Source organism: Cenococcum geophilum (assembly GCF_001692895.1).
Source record: "Cenococcum geophilum 1.58 unplaced genomic scaffold K441scaffold_48, whole genome shotgun sequence".
NCBI classification, from domain to species: domain Eukaryota; kingdom Fungi; phylum Ascomycota; class Dothideomycetes; order Gloniales; family Gloniaceae; genus Cenococcum; species Cenococcum geophilum.
This window is the reverse complement of record NW_027137606.1, coordinates 752,530-766,574: the sequence shown is the minus strand read 5'-3', so window position 1 is coordinate 766,574 and position 14,045 is coordinate 752,530. Positions and strand designations below refer to the sequence as shown.

Sequence of the window (14,045 nt, the reverse complement as noted above, 5' to 3'; positions counted from 1 at the left end):
TATAGCTAGCCAATAATAAGTAAGAAGGAAATACTTAAGTAGCTATAACCTTAAAGATAAGAGATAATATAAAGACATAAGAAACCAGTTAAAGAATACCCTAAAAAAAGAAGTAAGGAACAACTAGAGACGATTTATAAATAAGCATACTTTTAACCTAAGCCTCCCCTATAATAAGGGCCTGTAGGCTATAGTAAAATAGGCAAAGAAAAAGGCAGGGCGATTAGTAGAAGACCTACACTTACTACCCTTACAAAGAGTAGGGAAATTATAGGCTACTAATAATAATAATAAGAAGGCAAAGATCCTTATAAAAAGGTTCTTCCCCTAACTAGCTCTAGCAAACCTTAGTAATATTACGGGTAAAACACCAATAACTCGCCTATGGGTTAACAGCGATATAATAATAGAGGAAATGGCCAGAACTATTAGCCGCCTTTTAAATAATATAGTACTAGGACTAGATAGGATTCTAAATAAGGCCCTAAAGACCTATAAACTACTTATAGTACCCTAGCTTATAGATATAGCTAGAGCATACTTTACTATAGGCTACTACCCGTAACTTAGAAGATCTATAACGACGGTTATCCTATAAAAAAAAAGGTAAAGTAGATTACTTAATCCCAGAAAGCTACCGCCCTATTGCCTTAAAAAACACCCTTAGCAAGATCTTAGAAAAGGTAATAGCGGACCATATAGCAGATACGGCTAAGGAATACACCCTACTACTATAGAGCTAAATAGAGGCAAGAAAGAACCGCTTAACACTATTAGTACTTACGCTACTCGCTACTACTATTAAATCCGCATAGGCGATGCAAAGGGACTTTATAGTATTAATACTCAGCCTAGATATTAATGGCGCCTACAACAATATACCCTATAAGCGTCTCCTATACATCCTTAGGGCAAAAGGCTTCCTAGAATAGATTATACAATTTACTTAAGGGTTTATAGGTTAGAAAAAAATATTACTGGTCTTTAGTAGATACTAGAGCCACCCTATTATAGTTATAACAGGAATACTATAAGAATTACCCCTCTTGCCTATACTCTTCCTTTTCTTTATAAGTAACTTACTTAACTCCTTTAAGGAAGGGGCGACCTAGGGGATAGGCTTTATTAATAATATAAACCTAATTATATACGGGCCAATAGCCGTAGAGAATTATAGAATACTAGAGAAAGCTTATAATACCTATATAAAATAGGCAAGACGATATAGAGTTTAATTCTTACTAGAGAAATACTAGCTAATCTATTTTATAAGAAAACGCAACTAATTTATAGATCTCTAGTATATAATTCGTATCTAAGGCTTTAGGGGTTAACTAGTTTAGGGCCTAAGGGTATTAGGAGTATAGGTAAATAGTAAGCTTTAGTAGAGCGTATATGCGGCGTAAGCGGCCTATAAGGGCTAAGTATAGTATATCGCATTATCTAGGATTGTTAACTCTATATAGGGTCTATGCTTTTAAAGGTTACGCCTATTATACACAGCAGTTATCCAGCTAACCATAATATATAGGTCTAGTATTTGGGCCATTAGAGAATCTAAGAAAGGCCCCCCTAAGTCGCTCCTTAAACCACTCTAAAAGGTCTAAATAGCCTGCCTCTAGAGTATAATAGGCGTATATAAGCGAACGGCCACAGCACTACTTAAAAAGGAAGCTAATATTCCCCCCCTATAACTATATATTAAAGCCACTATAATATAAAGGGCGTAAAATAAACGTAACTCTAATGTTATAAAGTATATTAAGATACGCCTAAATAAACTATGGAGGGACCCTAGGGCGCCCTATAGGAGAATAAACCAATAACCCTAAAATAGGGAAGATATATTAGAGAAATAAGTAAAGAAAATAGAAGAAGAATGGTGCTGCTTTAGGGCCTAGGCCTATATAGAGGAGAAAGGGAGACGCGTAAGAGGCTAGTAAAGATAATAGTAAGAGAGAGAAAGGAGCTAAAGTAGAGCATAAAAGAACGCTAGGAAACTATCCACCGCAATATAATACTGGTTAGACTAACGCTAAAGAGGCGTATAGGAGTTAAAGGTACAGAGGCTAACTAAGGTAAGAGGAACCCAAGCCGTAGCATAGTTAACGCTATAGGGGGTAAACACTCTAGGGCTCTAAAAAGGCCTAATAAAGGTAGAAAATATAATAGTAATACTCTTAAGAATAGGAATAATAGGACTAAAAGACTGGCTCTACTAAGTAGGTGTTTTAGTAGGTAGCCTAAAATGCGAATATGGCTGGCTAAGATAGACACTAAAATACGTAATACTATTATGCCCCTTACGCACCAACTAAGAAGTAATGCTCTTAGTAGCTAGCATAGAGAACTATAATACACTACTCTTAATATAAAAAGGCCTTAAGGCGGTTACCTAGTGGCTTATTAACTAAAATATACTAAACTAGTTTTAGGTTATAAGGGAAATAGTAATAGAGGGTAGGGGCGGGTAAGCAACGGGCGCCCCCTAATAACTCTACAGTAGTAGAGTAAAGTGTGTAATACTAGCGCATCCGTAGGCTTATTACGGCAGTAGTGGTTCCTAAGGAGGTTAAAAAGTAAAGTAGTAGGAGTACTATAGGTGACTTATAGGCGCCCCGTAGGCGCCTTATAGGCGAGTCCTAAAAGGCAGAGAGATAGATTATAGGGTTTTCTTAAATAGAGTTTTCTCCCTATATATATATAAGGAGTAGTTTATATAGGCCTAATAGGGATCTAAATCGGATGTTAAGCAATGAATTATTATTATTATTATTATTATTATAATTCTTTTTATATAAGCTAGTATAGCTTTTCTTTAGCTATTGCTATTAATTCTGGATCTCTGTATATTTATATAAGCCTACTAGCAGATCTATTTTAACTTAAAAATATATACCGCGCCTCTAAATTAGTGGTTGCTATACTGTTAGTTTATATCTTTATAAGATAAGGTTTAAACTACTTTAATACTTAACCTGTTAAGAATAATCCTATATACGCTACTTAATCCGCTACCTATTCTAACTTTATTCCTTTATATTGGATTTTTAACTTTATTTATATAAGGAACGCCTTTAGTTTATACTTTTCTCCTAAGAATCTTTTAATCGATAGTATTTTAATCTTTTCTCTCTTTATATCTTATAGTTGTTAAAGTAGTGCCTAAGTATTAGTATTATTTTATTCTATAACACTTCTAAATTAATTTATTATAACTACTTGTAAGTTATTATTGCGTATACTAGTATCTCCTCCTAATCCTAAAGTAGTTACTACCATAGATGGTATATTACTTAACTTCCTTTACTATAACCTTAGTAGTAAATATATAATAAAGCCTTATAGGAAATACTATAATAGACTTATTAATAGGCTAGGTATATAGGTTAAGGAATATTTAACAATATAAATATAACTTAGTAGAGTAGGTTACCTAATAGATTAAGTCTAATTATATTTTAAGATTTACTATAAAGAAGATAACTATTTAGGTAGGGACTGTGGTCCTTTAAATATATAATACTACGCCTAAAAAATATACTAAGTACGTTAGTACGTTAGTATGTTAGTATATTACATTCCTATATTCCTACGTTCCTATATAACGTAACTAGCTATATAACCTAGCTACCTTTTATCTTATAGCTTAATTAATCCTAGCGCCTCTAGTACTATCTTAACTAACCCGTTTATGTCTTTTCTTAGTAGTGCTACTACTGCCAATATAAGGTCCGTAATAACTAAAGGCCCCTTATTCCTATAAGAGATGCTATTATAAATTATCTAGCCTAAATATCACCTAAATTTAAGGATATAGTAATTAATAATATATTTTTCCTTAATATATCTAGTAATAAAGATCTAGCCTCTACTAATTTAAATAGAAGCCTTATCTATCTGAATTACTACTACCTATATCTTAGGAGTCTATTTAAGGTAAAAATAGGCCTATTTTAGCTAGGCCTTTTATTATTTAGGTACAATAAGGGGCTTCTCTATAGCAATACGGCGAAAGTAGCCCTCTTTTTTAAAAGCGTTATATAAGAATTGCTTATAGGTAGATATACCTTTAAAAAAGGCAATCTCCTTAAAGGACTTTTATTAGTGCTAATAATCTTACTTAACTTATATAATTAAACGCTATTGTATTAGGGAATTAATATTTAGCCTTCTTCCTTTCTACTTTTAAAAGGTCTAAGTATCCTTTTAAAGAGAGGCAGAAATTGCACTATAAGAGATACTAAGAGAGCTGCTAATCTTCTTATAAGTCTAACTAGCGTAGCGATTAAGGGTATATATAATATTACGTTTATAAGTAGAGAGCCGGGTTTCTAGCTATTAAAGGACCGGATAGTAAAGAAGTAGAGGTAAGTAGTAACTATTATTCTAGTATATAAGATTTAGTATTTTAAGATATATATTTCTGCTATAGCATTTTAATTATTTTATATTACCTCCAGGTTGTGCTCTAGCAGCTTCCTTGGCTTATAAATTACGCTTTATATGGCTAAAACCACGCCAGCGCCCGCTCAGGTTACCCCATTGTAACTCAGCCGCTAACTCAGCCACACAAAACGAACTGTGGATATACTATTAATGTGCACAACTAGCTTCCACCTCCCCCTTTGGCGAGTGCTCTAAATTTTTAAATTCGGTACACGCATCTAATCTCGCTTATAATTGTAGCGAACGGCTATAGCTACACGCAAGGACTATTTTTGGTTGCCCTAGAGAATTATTCTGGTTGGCCAGAGGAATTCGAATTAAAACAACTCAGAACCTGCCTGACGTACGTTTCCTTAACATATGCTTCCTCTTTCTCTCTCTTTTACTTATGCCTCTGCCAAAATGCGAATACAACGCTGTCTCTGCAATGGCCGATGAAATTTGGCAATATCGTATTGGTGGAAACTCACGATATTGACGAAGATCACAACAATGCAGAAGCAAGGTTCTTGCAGCCAAGCATACGGCTTCGCTACAATTACTATGTACAGTTAGTGGCAACCAGGCGAGATTGGATGCGCGTACCGAATTTAAAATTTTGGAGCACTCGCCAAAGGGGACGAGCCGTGAACACCACTATATCATTAACGCGTACGGCGGCCCACCTAATAGCCCGGCCCTATTCCCGTACTGATTCGCGTCTATGCCGCCGATCGCCGAGGAAGAGAAGTATCTACTGCTAAAGACAAGGAACGTATTCAAGAGGCTTAAGATTATGAATAGATGGATCTAGAGGATCGATGGGCAGAGGTAGTAAGTTGTCTTTTTTTTCATATTTATGGGTTAGGCGCGGAGTGGCAAGCTTAGGCGTTATAGGAATCTAGAGAAGTTAACGTCTATCCCGTTACATCTTTTTAATTCCGTTATATTTCCTATAAGGGTTTATTCTAGCTATTATAATCTACAGGTTACAGCTTCTGTTATGGCACAACCGGCTAATACAGTATATAGCTAATAGGTTATCTGAAAGCGCCTGCACAGTCTTATAACAACCCTACTGCACCGGCTGCTTCTTATCGGAACGCTGGTTCTCGTCTTCTGGCTTGTTTTACCTAAGTTATTAGACTCTCTACTGCTTCCTCTTTAATCTACGCGTGCTTTCTTCCAATATTATCTATCCTAACAACGCCGTTACGATACTAGAGACATAATCTGCCTTTATGGCCCGTTCAGAATTCCTATTATTAAGCTCCTCTCCGTGCCGTTTTTTGAACTTTCTATTAAATAGACCGAATTATTTACATTATATAGCATTCCACTATCTAACGATACTACTTATTTCTTCTGGCCATATCACCTATCTCGTCTTCTAATCTCCCTATTTAATTCACCTTATATCCGAATCTCAACGCCTGCTTTGATATTTTCTTTTATCTTCGGCTCGTCTACATCCAATGCATTAGCGGTGTTTTCGTTGGTCCCAAAACTCCTATTTTCGCTTCGGCATTATCCACGCAATCCATCCCGACTCCTATAAGAAAACACAACCGTTACAATATTGATTCAATTGATTCAATTAATTGAGCCCTCTGCTTATAAAGCTTTTAATTCAACCAACTAGAGGCGTCAATTGAATTGAATTGATTGATCTGCAGGCCTGACGACATTTCCGTCCTGGTAGACGCTTGGGAACCATACGCCCCGGTCAAATCGTCCAAAGCTCCAATCAGACGGGTGCTTTTGTACCATGCGTTGGATTCTATCGGCAGATGTGCACATTCGCTCAATATGGTCTTCACGTCGACCATCTGCAGGATTTGAGGCATAAGACCCAAGCTTTCCGGCGAGGTCGCTTATGACAGCGCTCGCTAGTGGTTACATGTAAGACCAGATGAAATCAATGGGGGAGTATATGTGGAGCCGTACCGTTATTACCACCAACCGTTATATGGCTAACTAAGGCTTCGCCTATGGTTCGACGAACATAGGAAAAATACTGTGCGGCATAAAAGCGCTTTGCATGCTGATCTATGAGTATACAGAGCACTGCTATGCCCTGAGCGATATTGTTGTCTTTGGGTGTGTGGTCTTTGTAGATTGGTGGCTGCCCCCGATAGCTTGACTTTAGTTGAGTGTGTCTCCCCTGGGCGGAGCCGGTTCGTCTGGAATTGGAAGAAGGCCTTTGGCTGGAGGGAGGTTGTTTAGAGCTAGTGGAGGGCCTAGTTGAATTAGACGAAGGCCGCTCAGAAGATGAGGGTTGTTGAAAAGAGGGAGGTTGCTTAGAGGCAGGTTGATTCTGGCTGGTGGGAAGTCGATTTGAAGTGCAAGGTTGAGCTGTTGATGCTCTCACAGGTTCCAAAGGTATAGGGTCGTTGGCCGCTTCCTTTGAACTACTACAGCCCATAATTAGTTACAGCCTCTCATAGGGTTGCAAATCAATTGATAAGGTTTCAATATTGAATTGAATTGATTATTAAGACTTAATCAATTCAACCAACTGAGAGTTTGCTGGCTTGGTAACTCAATTAATCTGAAGGCCCTGATTGAATTGAAGTGACAGGTAAAGACCAATTGAATTAGTGCTAAGCTGTCGTGGGTTTGGTGCACAATCCTTCAAGGCAGTGATCTAATTGGACCGGCGCGAACACTCGCGTCAGTTAGATCCAAAATGGTGGGCTAGCCTATATAGGTAACTATTATTCCTATTTAGGTATGGTGCATTTGATTTTGACTTGGTGGCGTTAAACTTTAGATAAGGCCAAGGCTGTGTGTCGAGCGAAGCAGATTCCGCAAACATGATTGAGGGAAGAGCGCTGCGAAAAAGTGATCAGGTCTCCTGACGGAATTCTTCGTGGGCAAAAACAGTGTTGAGTTTACTGGACGTATAGGCAGCGCTACGAAAGGTGGGTAGATTCTTCCGTGCTCGGGTGCGGTGCTTCTCCTTGCTCTTGAAAGTTAGTACTCTATATATTAAAAAGTTTTGTGACCTCAGGGAATGTAGGACGATAGATAACGTTCATCCGCAACAATATTATTAGTCTGTAATCTTAGCCTCGCACCTCAAAAATAGGTACACTAACATCAATCATTAGCTCCTCTAATCCCTCGAAAAGCTGCGAGCACACATCCCATCCACAAGCAAGCAATACAATCGCAAGTCCAGTCCCCTACAGCTGGAGGGGTATTCGCTAAACAACTCCGTAAAAATGAACCGATTCCAAGGATGGAGAAGCACAATAAAGTATATGGAAACAAACATAAGACACATCGGAAATCAGTAAGTCGGGTATTCGGGGTAATCGTGAAAATATGGCGTCAATATAAAACCGTACAGTTGATTCTCCAACCTCGTTCCGGTCTATTCTGCGGTCTCTCTACTTCCCAAAAGCCATTCTCGAAATTCAATTATTATGTATGTCGTAAAATGGGAAGGACCATGGAGAGGGGCAACTATTGTGACTCCCTCTTTTCTAGGCCCTTTCCCTGCACTACCGCTGTCCAATCTTCCCATTCTTTCGCCATCTCTGTGAGCACATTGCCCATGACGACAGCACTTGCCATGAGGCCGTGTTGTTCGCCATCGAGAATACGAACTTCGCACCGTCGCATAAGTTTGCCAAGCCATCTGACATTATCGACTGGGACGCGCGAATCCTTGCTGCCATGATGAATAACCACCCCGCGCGTGATATCTTCATACCTAAAGCCAATTGTCTGCCTTGTTTCGAGACAGACAATTAGGTCGGTGGCGGGATTGGCATTTGAAGTAGCACGATCCCAGATAGCAAAAGTAAGGCGCTCGTCAAACGCGTGTTGGCGCTCTCGCTCTGCGATTGTGAGCGCAGCTTTAACGTTCTTAGCAGCCTCGTAATTTGGATCAGAAGGATTTACTGCTGCAAGAGACAGTGCACTACCGTTCGGCAAAATTTGATCCATCAGCATGATTGATTCCCGTCGGGTATCTTTGATGGGGGGCCGGTTGACTATTTGAGGTGATTGGGTGTTAATGTTCTTGCGCTTGGTTTTCTGAGTCTTGGGTACACTTCTTGTGATGCTTGCACTAGTGGCACTTAGGAAAGTGGAATTTGCGACTTTGAGAAGAGATGGAGGCAAGACGCGGAGAAACCTTTGCGATTTGGGTAGCTGGCCACCTGGCGGTGAGTCTTGATGTACACCTATTGGCGCCATCTGTGATGGAGGTATCCAAGGTGCTAGAAGATGTACTCTTCCGCGGATATGTTGAGGAATTCGTAGAGCAGTTGCAAGAGCATACACTGCGCCAGCCGAGTGGGCCAGGAGAGAGAATTTAGTTATCTTCAGTGCTTGGCAGATAATGAGAACATCATCTTTCAACGTTAGCTGAAGAGCGTACAGAATATCGGAATCTGGTTTCTTACCTGGCCAGCTCAAAGGTGTTCCATTTGTATCGGGTTGACTCTCCCCAATCCCGGGCCGGTCTGGGGTAATTAGCCGTAGTTTTAAGGTCAAAGCGAGCTCATCGTAGAACGCCATAACATATCTCGTCAAGCCCATGCCTACGCAGCAAAAAATTGCGAAGCCGCGTGGATCGCCGACCTCAGAAAAGGATATTATTCGTCCGGTCTGTGGATGGCGGACTTTTTGTGACAACCGGGGAGAGTCAAGGAAGGCCTCAACTGAGAGATCGAGGGAGTTTGTACTCGAAGGCCGCTCCTCAATAACCGGCTGTGGAGGAGGCTTAACAGCATCGACTTCAAGATTGTGTCTCTGCTCCGCCTTTAAAGGTAGGTCCGGATGGGACCATCTGTTCTTTTTGGGCTGCTGTCGGTGTGCGGTTGCTGAAGACGGAGAAGGTGAGATGTGTAGAGATTGGTGTCGAGGGGAGATTGGAGATGTCTCCTCGCTAGGACCTCGGCTTGATGGGATGCTGGATGGTAATGTCGAGCCAGGCTGGTCCTTTGCTGTTGTTGAAGCGCCTATGATCATGGAATGTGTGGATCGCCTGCCTATCGCAGAACGGCCTCCAACAGCAAGTGGTTTGGATCTAGTAGGGGTTTCGTTGCTTGCGCTTTTGCTAGAGGCCTTGCTACTTGGAGAGGAAATTGTTCGCTCTAATGATAATGATTCCAATGCTAATTGATAGTTGATTGGGAGCGGGGTAGTGTCCTCCGCATTGTTCAGGATTTGGCTGTCCTCTTGTCCAAGTTCCTCTAGCTTTTCATGGTTCCCAGATAGGTCCGGTATGCGAGAAGTTCTCCTTTGAGGCGGCGTCGGAAATGCTGATATGCCCAAAATTTTATGCGCTTTAGCGGTCGGATCTTGCGGTCGCTTTTTAGACGGGCTTGACACGGTTGAAGTTGGGGAGGGTCGGGGGCTCGCAATTGATGAAATATGCGAAACGCTTTGAGAATCCCCTGCATCCACAACAGGCATTTTGCCGGCTATTTTATCCCTCAACTGTTTGCGCTTCTTCAACTCTCGGATTCTTCGGGCAACCTCGTTTTCTTCTGCTTCGAGCTCCTTTAAAATCTTTTCGTCTGATCGCGCCCCTAGGCTTTCTTCTTCCTCAGGCACAGTTTTTGTTTTGGACGCATCGTGCCGACTCCCGCGACGTCCGTGACCTCTTTTGCTTTTTCGCGAAGGACTCTCGTGATGACGCAGCGAAGAATTTCGCTCTGGAATTAAGCCACGTCCATTCGTCATGGTCGGGCTGTCCTGCTCATCTCCAGTGGGCGGGCTCATTCCATTGCGCAGAGGACTCGTTCCTCTACTGTAGTGATCACCCGAATGCGAGGGTCCAGCGACCACGGGTTCTTCGTCGATAGGCTCCTCAGTCGGGAAGTGTTTGGGACTTGGAGGTTGCAAATTCGATTTCGGGGTCGATAAATGTTCTACTCCCGAGGCCCCATTTGCATTTACCACTACAGGCATTGTCGCTCGTTTCCGATCAATATCTTTACCCTTCAGTCGTTCCCGCGAACTCATGTATATCAAGCTCCTGTGCCCTTTTGCGCTCCGTTTACTATCAGTCGATGTTCGACTTGCTGAAGAGTGACGCGGTACCCCTGCCTCGATACTTATATTCCCAATGCTACTGACGGATCTGGTTGACCTTATAGAGTGCAACGAAGTCGTACTTTCGCAGCTTGCGCGGAGGTAATTCTTCATGGAACTATCTTTTTCTTTCTTGGCAGCTTTCGGCGCTGTCAGTGGAGACAATCCTGAAGGAGGCTTTGCTGTTCGTATAACGGGAGGCTCAGCTGCGTCATCTGGGTATAGGTAGTCGTTGTCCCTTAGAGACTGCCGATAAGCACCATAGTCCACGCCAAACCCTCCATTGGTAGCCAATGGATCTCCAGCAAAGTTTGTCTGATATACATTTGGAGTTGCAGGTGTTGATATGCTGGCACCGCTGACGGAAGGGAAGTTCTCGAAGTGATTATGCGCAGGTAGGGAGATGGCGGATAAGGAGTCAATCAGCGACGAGATGACCTCCGGTGAGGCGGGTTGAGTGCGGACGTGATTCGGAGACCGCCTTTTGGGACGAGAGTCAGTTTCTGAGGGTAAGGAGCGGCGTCGTCGCGAGCGGGTGGGGGATGTGGAGGCGGCATCTGTAGGCAGGGTCGGAACAGGCGGTTGAACCTCCATCTTAGCTAAGTGGTATAAAGAAGGATATTGGCGAGTGGAATCGTGGTGCTGTGATGATCCTGCCGCGCTTGACTGAAGGGACGCAGGGTGAACTTTGGCGTCTGCAAGTGCTCTGTCGAGGATTAGTGCATGGTGTTTATGCGCGATGCGGCTCAGATTGCAGGACAGGAGCTGCAACTTCAAGGAGCGCGGGGCAAGGCGGTCACGCCAAAGGGAGTTGACGTCGAGGAAGTCCTGAAGGTGCAAGTCAGATGCAGGCAAAGCTAGACCATGATATGCGTAAATTGCAGCTTAACAACGGCAGGGGAGCTCTCAAACAAAGGGATTGGGAGTTGATTGAGGGCGTGCCAGCCGTGCCAGGGATCGCTTTTTCGCTTTTGGCTGCAGACTCTAGCGGCTTGGCCCGTGCCATCCATTCAATCTGGCATTGTGACTGGTCACTGATGGACATCGCTGCAATAATAAATCGCTATATTCGTTTGGGAGAAGATGATTTGACGAGCCCCCTGGGTGCTGTGTCGACATCGACTTGAGCCCCTCACGCTTCGCGTTCCACGCCTACCGAAAGCGTCGGGCTGGGGGACGAACGGTACTTTTCCCCCAGCGGCGTGGCAGGCCTCTGTTAGATCAACCCTGGAAAATCTAATCGAACCGGCATCGCGCGTGGCGAAGGAATCCTCACCTAGTGAAAAGATTATGGGAGCTTTCTGCTACCAAAAAACGGAGCGCCACAGCTCTCTCATGACTCAGTACTCGATCTTAACGAATAACAGGCATGCCGGATACTGCCCGTCGACGTCCAAAACCTATCATTCCACTTGCAGCCTAGAATCTGCAGGGATAAGAAGTACATGAGAGACAGCCATGTACAGTGGTTGAAAACAACCCATTCAACGATATCTAAGATCACTCACCGGCCGGATCGCCATCGGCACAAGCTCCACGGGCAACGCATTTCAGTTAAAGAGCTTCAGTCCTCCGTCTTCCTACATGTTCCTATGATTTCCAGCCTTCAAGAGCCTTAGAGACTTGCCCACCAAATTGTTTTCATACAGATTCTACGAAGCCATCAACCCAAGAAGCACCACGGAGAATTCTACAAATCTCCGAAAAAGTCCAAGCTCCTTTGAACCATACCTAACTGCCGGGTTAAAAACGAGTCATGCCTCTCTGCTATTCACTGTAGTCACATGCACAAATGTGGACAACCACAAAAATTGTCCACAAGGACGCCCATGAAAAGATATCAATATTTTGAATAAGGCATAATGTTATTTCCGACCATAACACTTTCCAGGCCCTGGAGGAATTTATTTAAGACTTTACATGGTTAATGATGTATTGTGGTACAATAAATGATTGTGATACTAAAGAACTTAATTCGCTTCTTAAACAAAAAAAAATTAAACAATGGCCAACTTTCGAAGTAATTTAAACAAAATGGCTTTGCTTTCATTTGGAGCATTGTCTCTCGAATTGAGTTCGGAACCCGGCGCGAGAGCTAAGGCATGACGTCATCGCTAAACCCTACCTCTTCAGTCAAAATTCACCTCACCAAGACCCATTCCCGTCTTTGGACCTGGGTAGCCGAGGGCAAGTAGCCCTGAGCTGAAATTAAGCAAACCTGATTCGAGCCTGAGCAAGTAAGAGACCAGTTCTGGGCCCTACGAACCTAGGAAGGGGCCTGACAGCTCTTCTGGTCCCATAAAGAAGCAGTGGAGGGACCTAAATTCAGACCTAAATTTGGCTTCCGTTGCCCGTAACTTACGTTCTACGCCTCCGCTAAGGCTGCTACCTAAACCTCAACCACCTTGTGGAATCCTTTCAAGCCCTCGGTAACGAATTTACACTTAGTCCGGTCAAAGTTCGATTTCAACAGATTCGCGTATTCAGCCAGCTAAAGCTACCACCTGCCAACCTCCTGAGTATCCTGCCCAGAACCGTAATTGCTGATCTTTGCTCTACGCGAATCAAATTGCATGCCAAACAGCGCTCCCAACCTGTCTTCCTTGCGCGGAAGTCGTTCGCGCGCGGCCTTCCCGAAACAGCTCGTACAGCTCGGAGCATTTCCTGGCAAACTGCAGCGTTGTCCTCACAGAAAGCCGAGAAAGCAAGGGTGTTTGGAAACCAGCGAGATACGTGCAGTTCCTTCTACATCTCCAATTAGATCTCGAGCTTCCAAATCTTTTGGCCAGGATGTCGGGCAGCTGGATACCAGCACCCCGCACCCAACCCATGAAATCCCACCCACGGCTGACGATTACGAACACCTTATGCGGCTTAAAATCATGTAAGGTGGATAAAAGGCTGCAAAATCATGCGAGATCCCTTCGTGTGGCAGAAGTGACTTTTCGTATTAGGCGCTTTGGGCGCACCAAAGCTGACGAGGATGGCGCTAATTTTGGCTCCTTGAACATTAGCTTGGGTTTTTGATTGTTTTCTCCACCGCGTTGAGATATACAAGCCACATGGGATATACCGTGTGCAGAAATAAGCCAACATCAGTTTTCATCGTGAACAGATAGCCAACCTATGGTCTTGTTTGGTCACCTCTTCCATGTGGGTCCGTTCGACACCACGAGAATCTACTCACCTGTGTCAAGGCCCAATAGTACCTAATCGAAGTGTATTGGAGCAAGATATTAGCGACGCTTGTTGACACGGCTAGCACAAAGAATATGGAAAAAATCAAGGACGAATTACGGCTGATGTTGGACATATGAGTAAAGTCTCGCCATTCCGTTCGTATCTGGGTTGCGTTTCGTTGGATATGTTCACAAGGAGAAACCTGCTGCTTAGTGGGTTGGCTGGCCGCCCTACTTTCCTCCTCTTCGGAGCGCAGATCATCCTTTAAGAAGAGGTTGTTGTTCTCCTAGTCCGTGATGGTGGTCATTAGTCACACCGGCCGGGGATCGATCCTGCTTGTTTGCGTTGCTGCGAATGCCAGGAAGCGCAGCGATGGCTACAAA

General features: G+C 43.1%; 2 protein-coding genes across 2 annotated transcripts; both read right to left on the bottom strand.

Moving 5' to 3' along the window:
• Positions 1 to 5,769: 5,769 nt before the first annotated feature.
• Positions 5,770 to 7,121, bottom strand: K441DRAFT_244690 (uncharacterized protein). The gene is made up of 2 exons (XM_067640734.1): positions 6,376 to 7,121; positions 5,770 to 6,317 (listed from the first exon to the last, which is right to left on the bottom strand). Exons 1-2 carry the CDS (start codon positions 6,851 to 6,853, stop codon positions 6,076 to 6,078), a joined length of 720 nt encoding a protein of 239 aa, XP_067499795.1. The 5' UTR covers positions 6,854 to 7,121; the 3' UTR covers positions 5,770 to 6,075.
• Positions 7,122 to 7,541: 420 nt separating this feature from the next.
• Positions 7,542 to 11,403, bottom strand: K441DRAFT_643483 (alpha/beta-hydrolase). Its single transcript, XM_067646720.1, has 2 exons — positions 8,847 to 11,403; positions 7,542 to 8,795 (listed from the first exon to the last, which is right to left on the bottom strand). Exons 1-2 carry the CDS (start codon positions 11,074 to 11,076, stop codon positions 7,900 to 7,902), a joined length of 3,126 nt encoding a protein of 1,041 aa, XP_067499794.1. The 5' UTR covers positions 11,077 to 11,403; the 3' UTR covers positions 7,542 to 7,899.
• Between the last annotated feature and the right edge of the window lie 2,642 nt (positions 11,404 to 14,045).

What these genes read in the sequence shown, in the direction of transcription:
- K441DRAFT_244690 (XM_067640734.1), bottom strand. Translation starts at nt 6,853, where the DNA reads ATGGGCTGTAGTAGTTCAAAGGAAGCGGCCAACGACCCTATACCTTTG. An exon ending in AACGGTTGGTGGTAATAACG is followed by an intron (nt 6,318 to 6,375) that starts GTACGGCTCCAC and finishes TGTAACCACTAG; the next exon opens with CGAGCGCTGTCATAAGCGAC.
- K441DRAFT_643483 (XM_067646720.1), bottom strand. Translation starts at nt 11,076, where the DNA reads ATGGAGGTTCAACCGCCTGTTCCGACCCTGCCTACAGATGCCGCCTCC. An exon ending in AACACCTTTGAGCTGGCCAG is followed by an intron (nt 8,796 to 8,846) that starts GTAAGAAACCAG and finishes TAACGTTGAAAG; the next exon opens with ATGATGTTCTCATTATCTGC.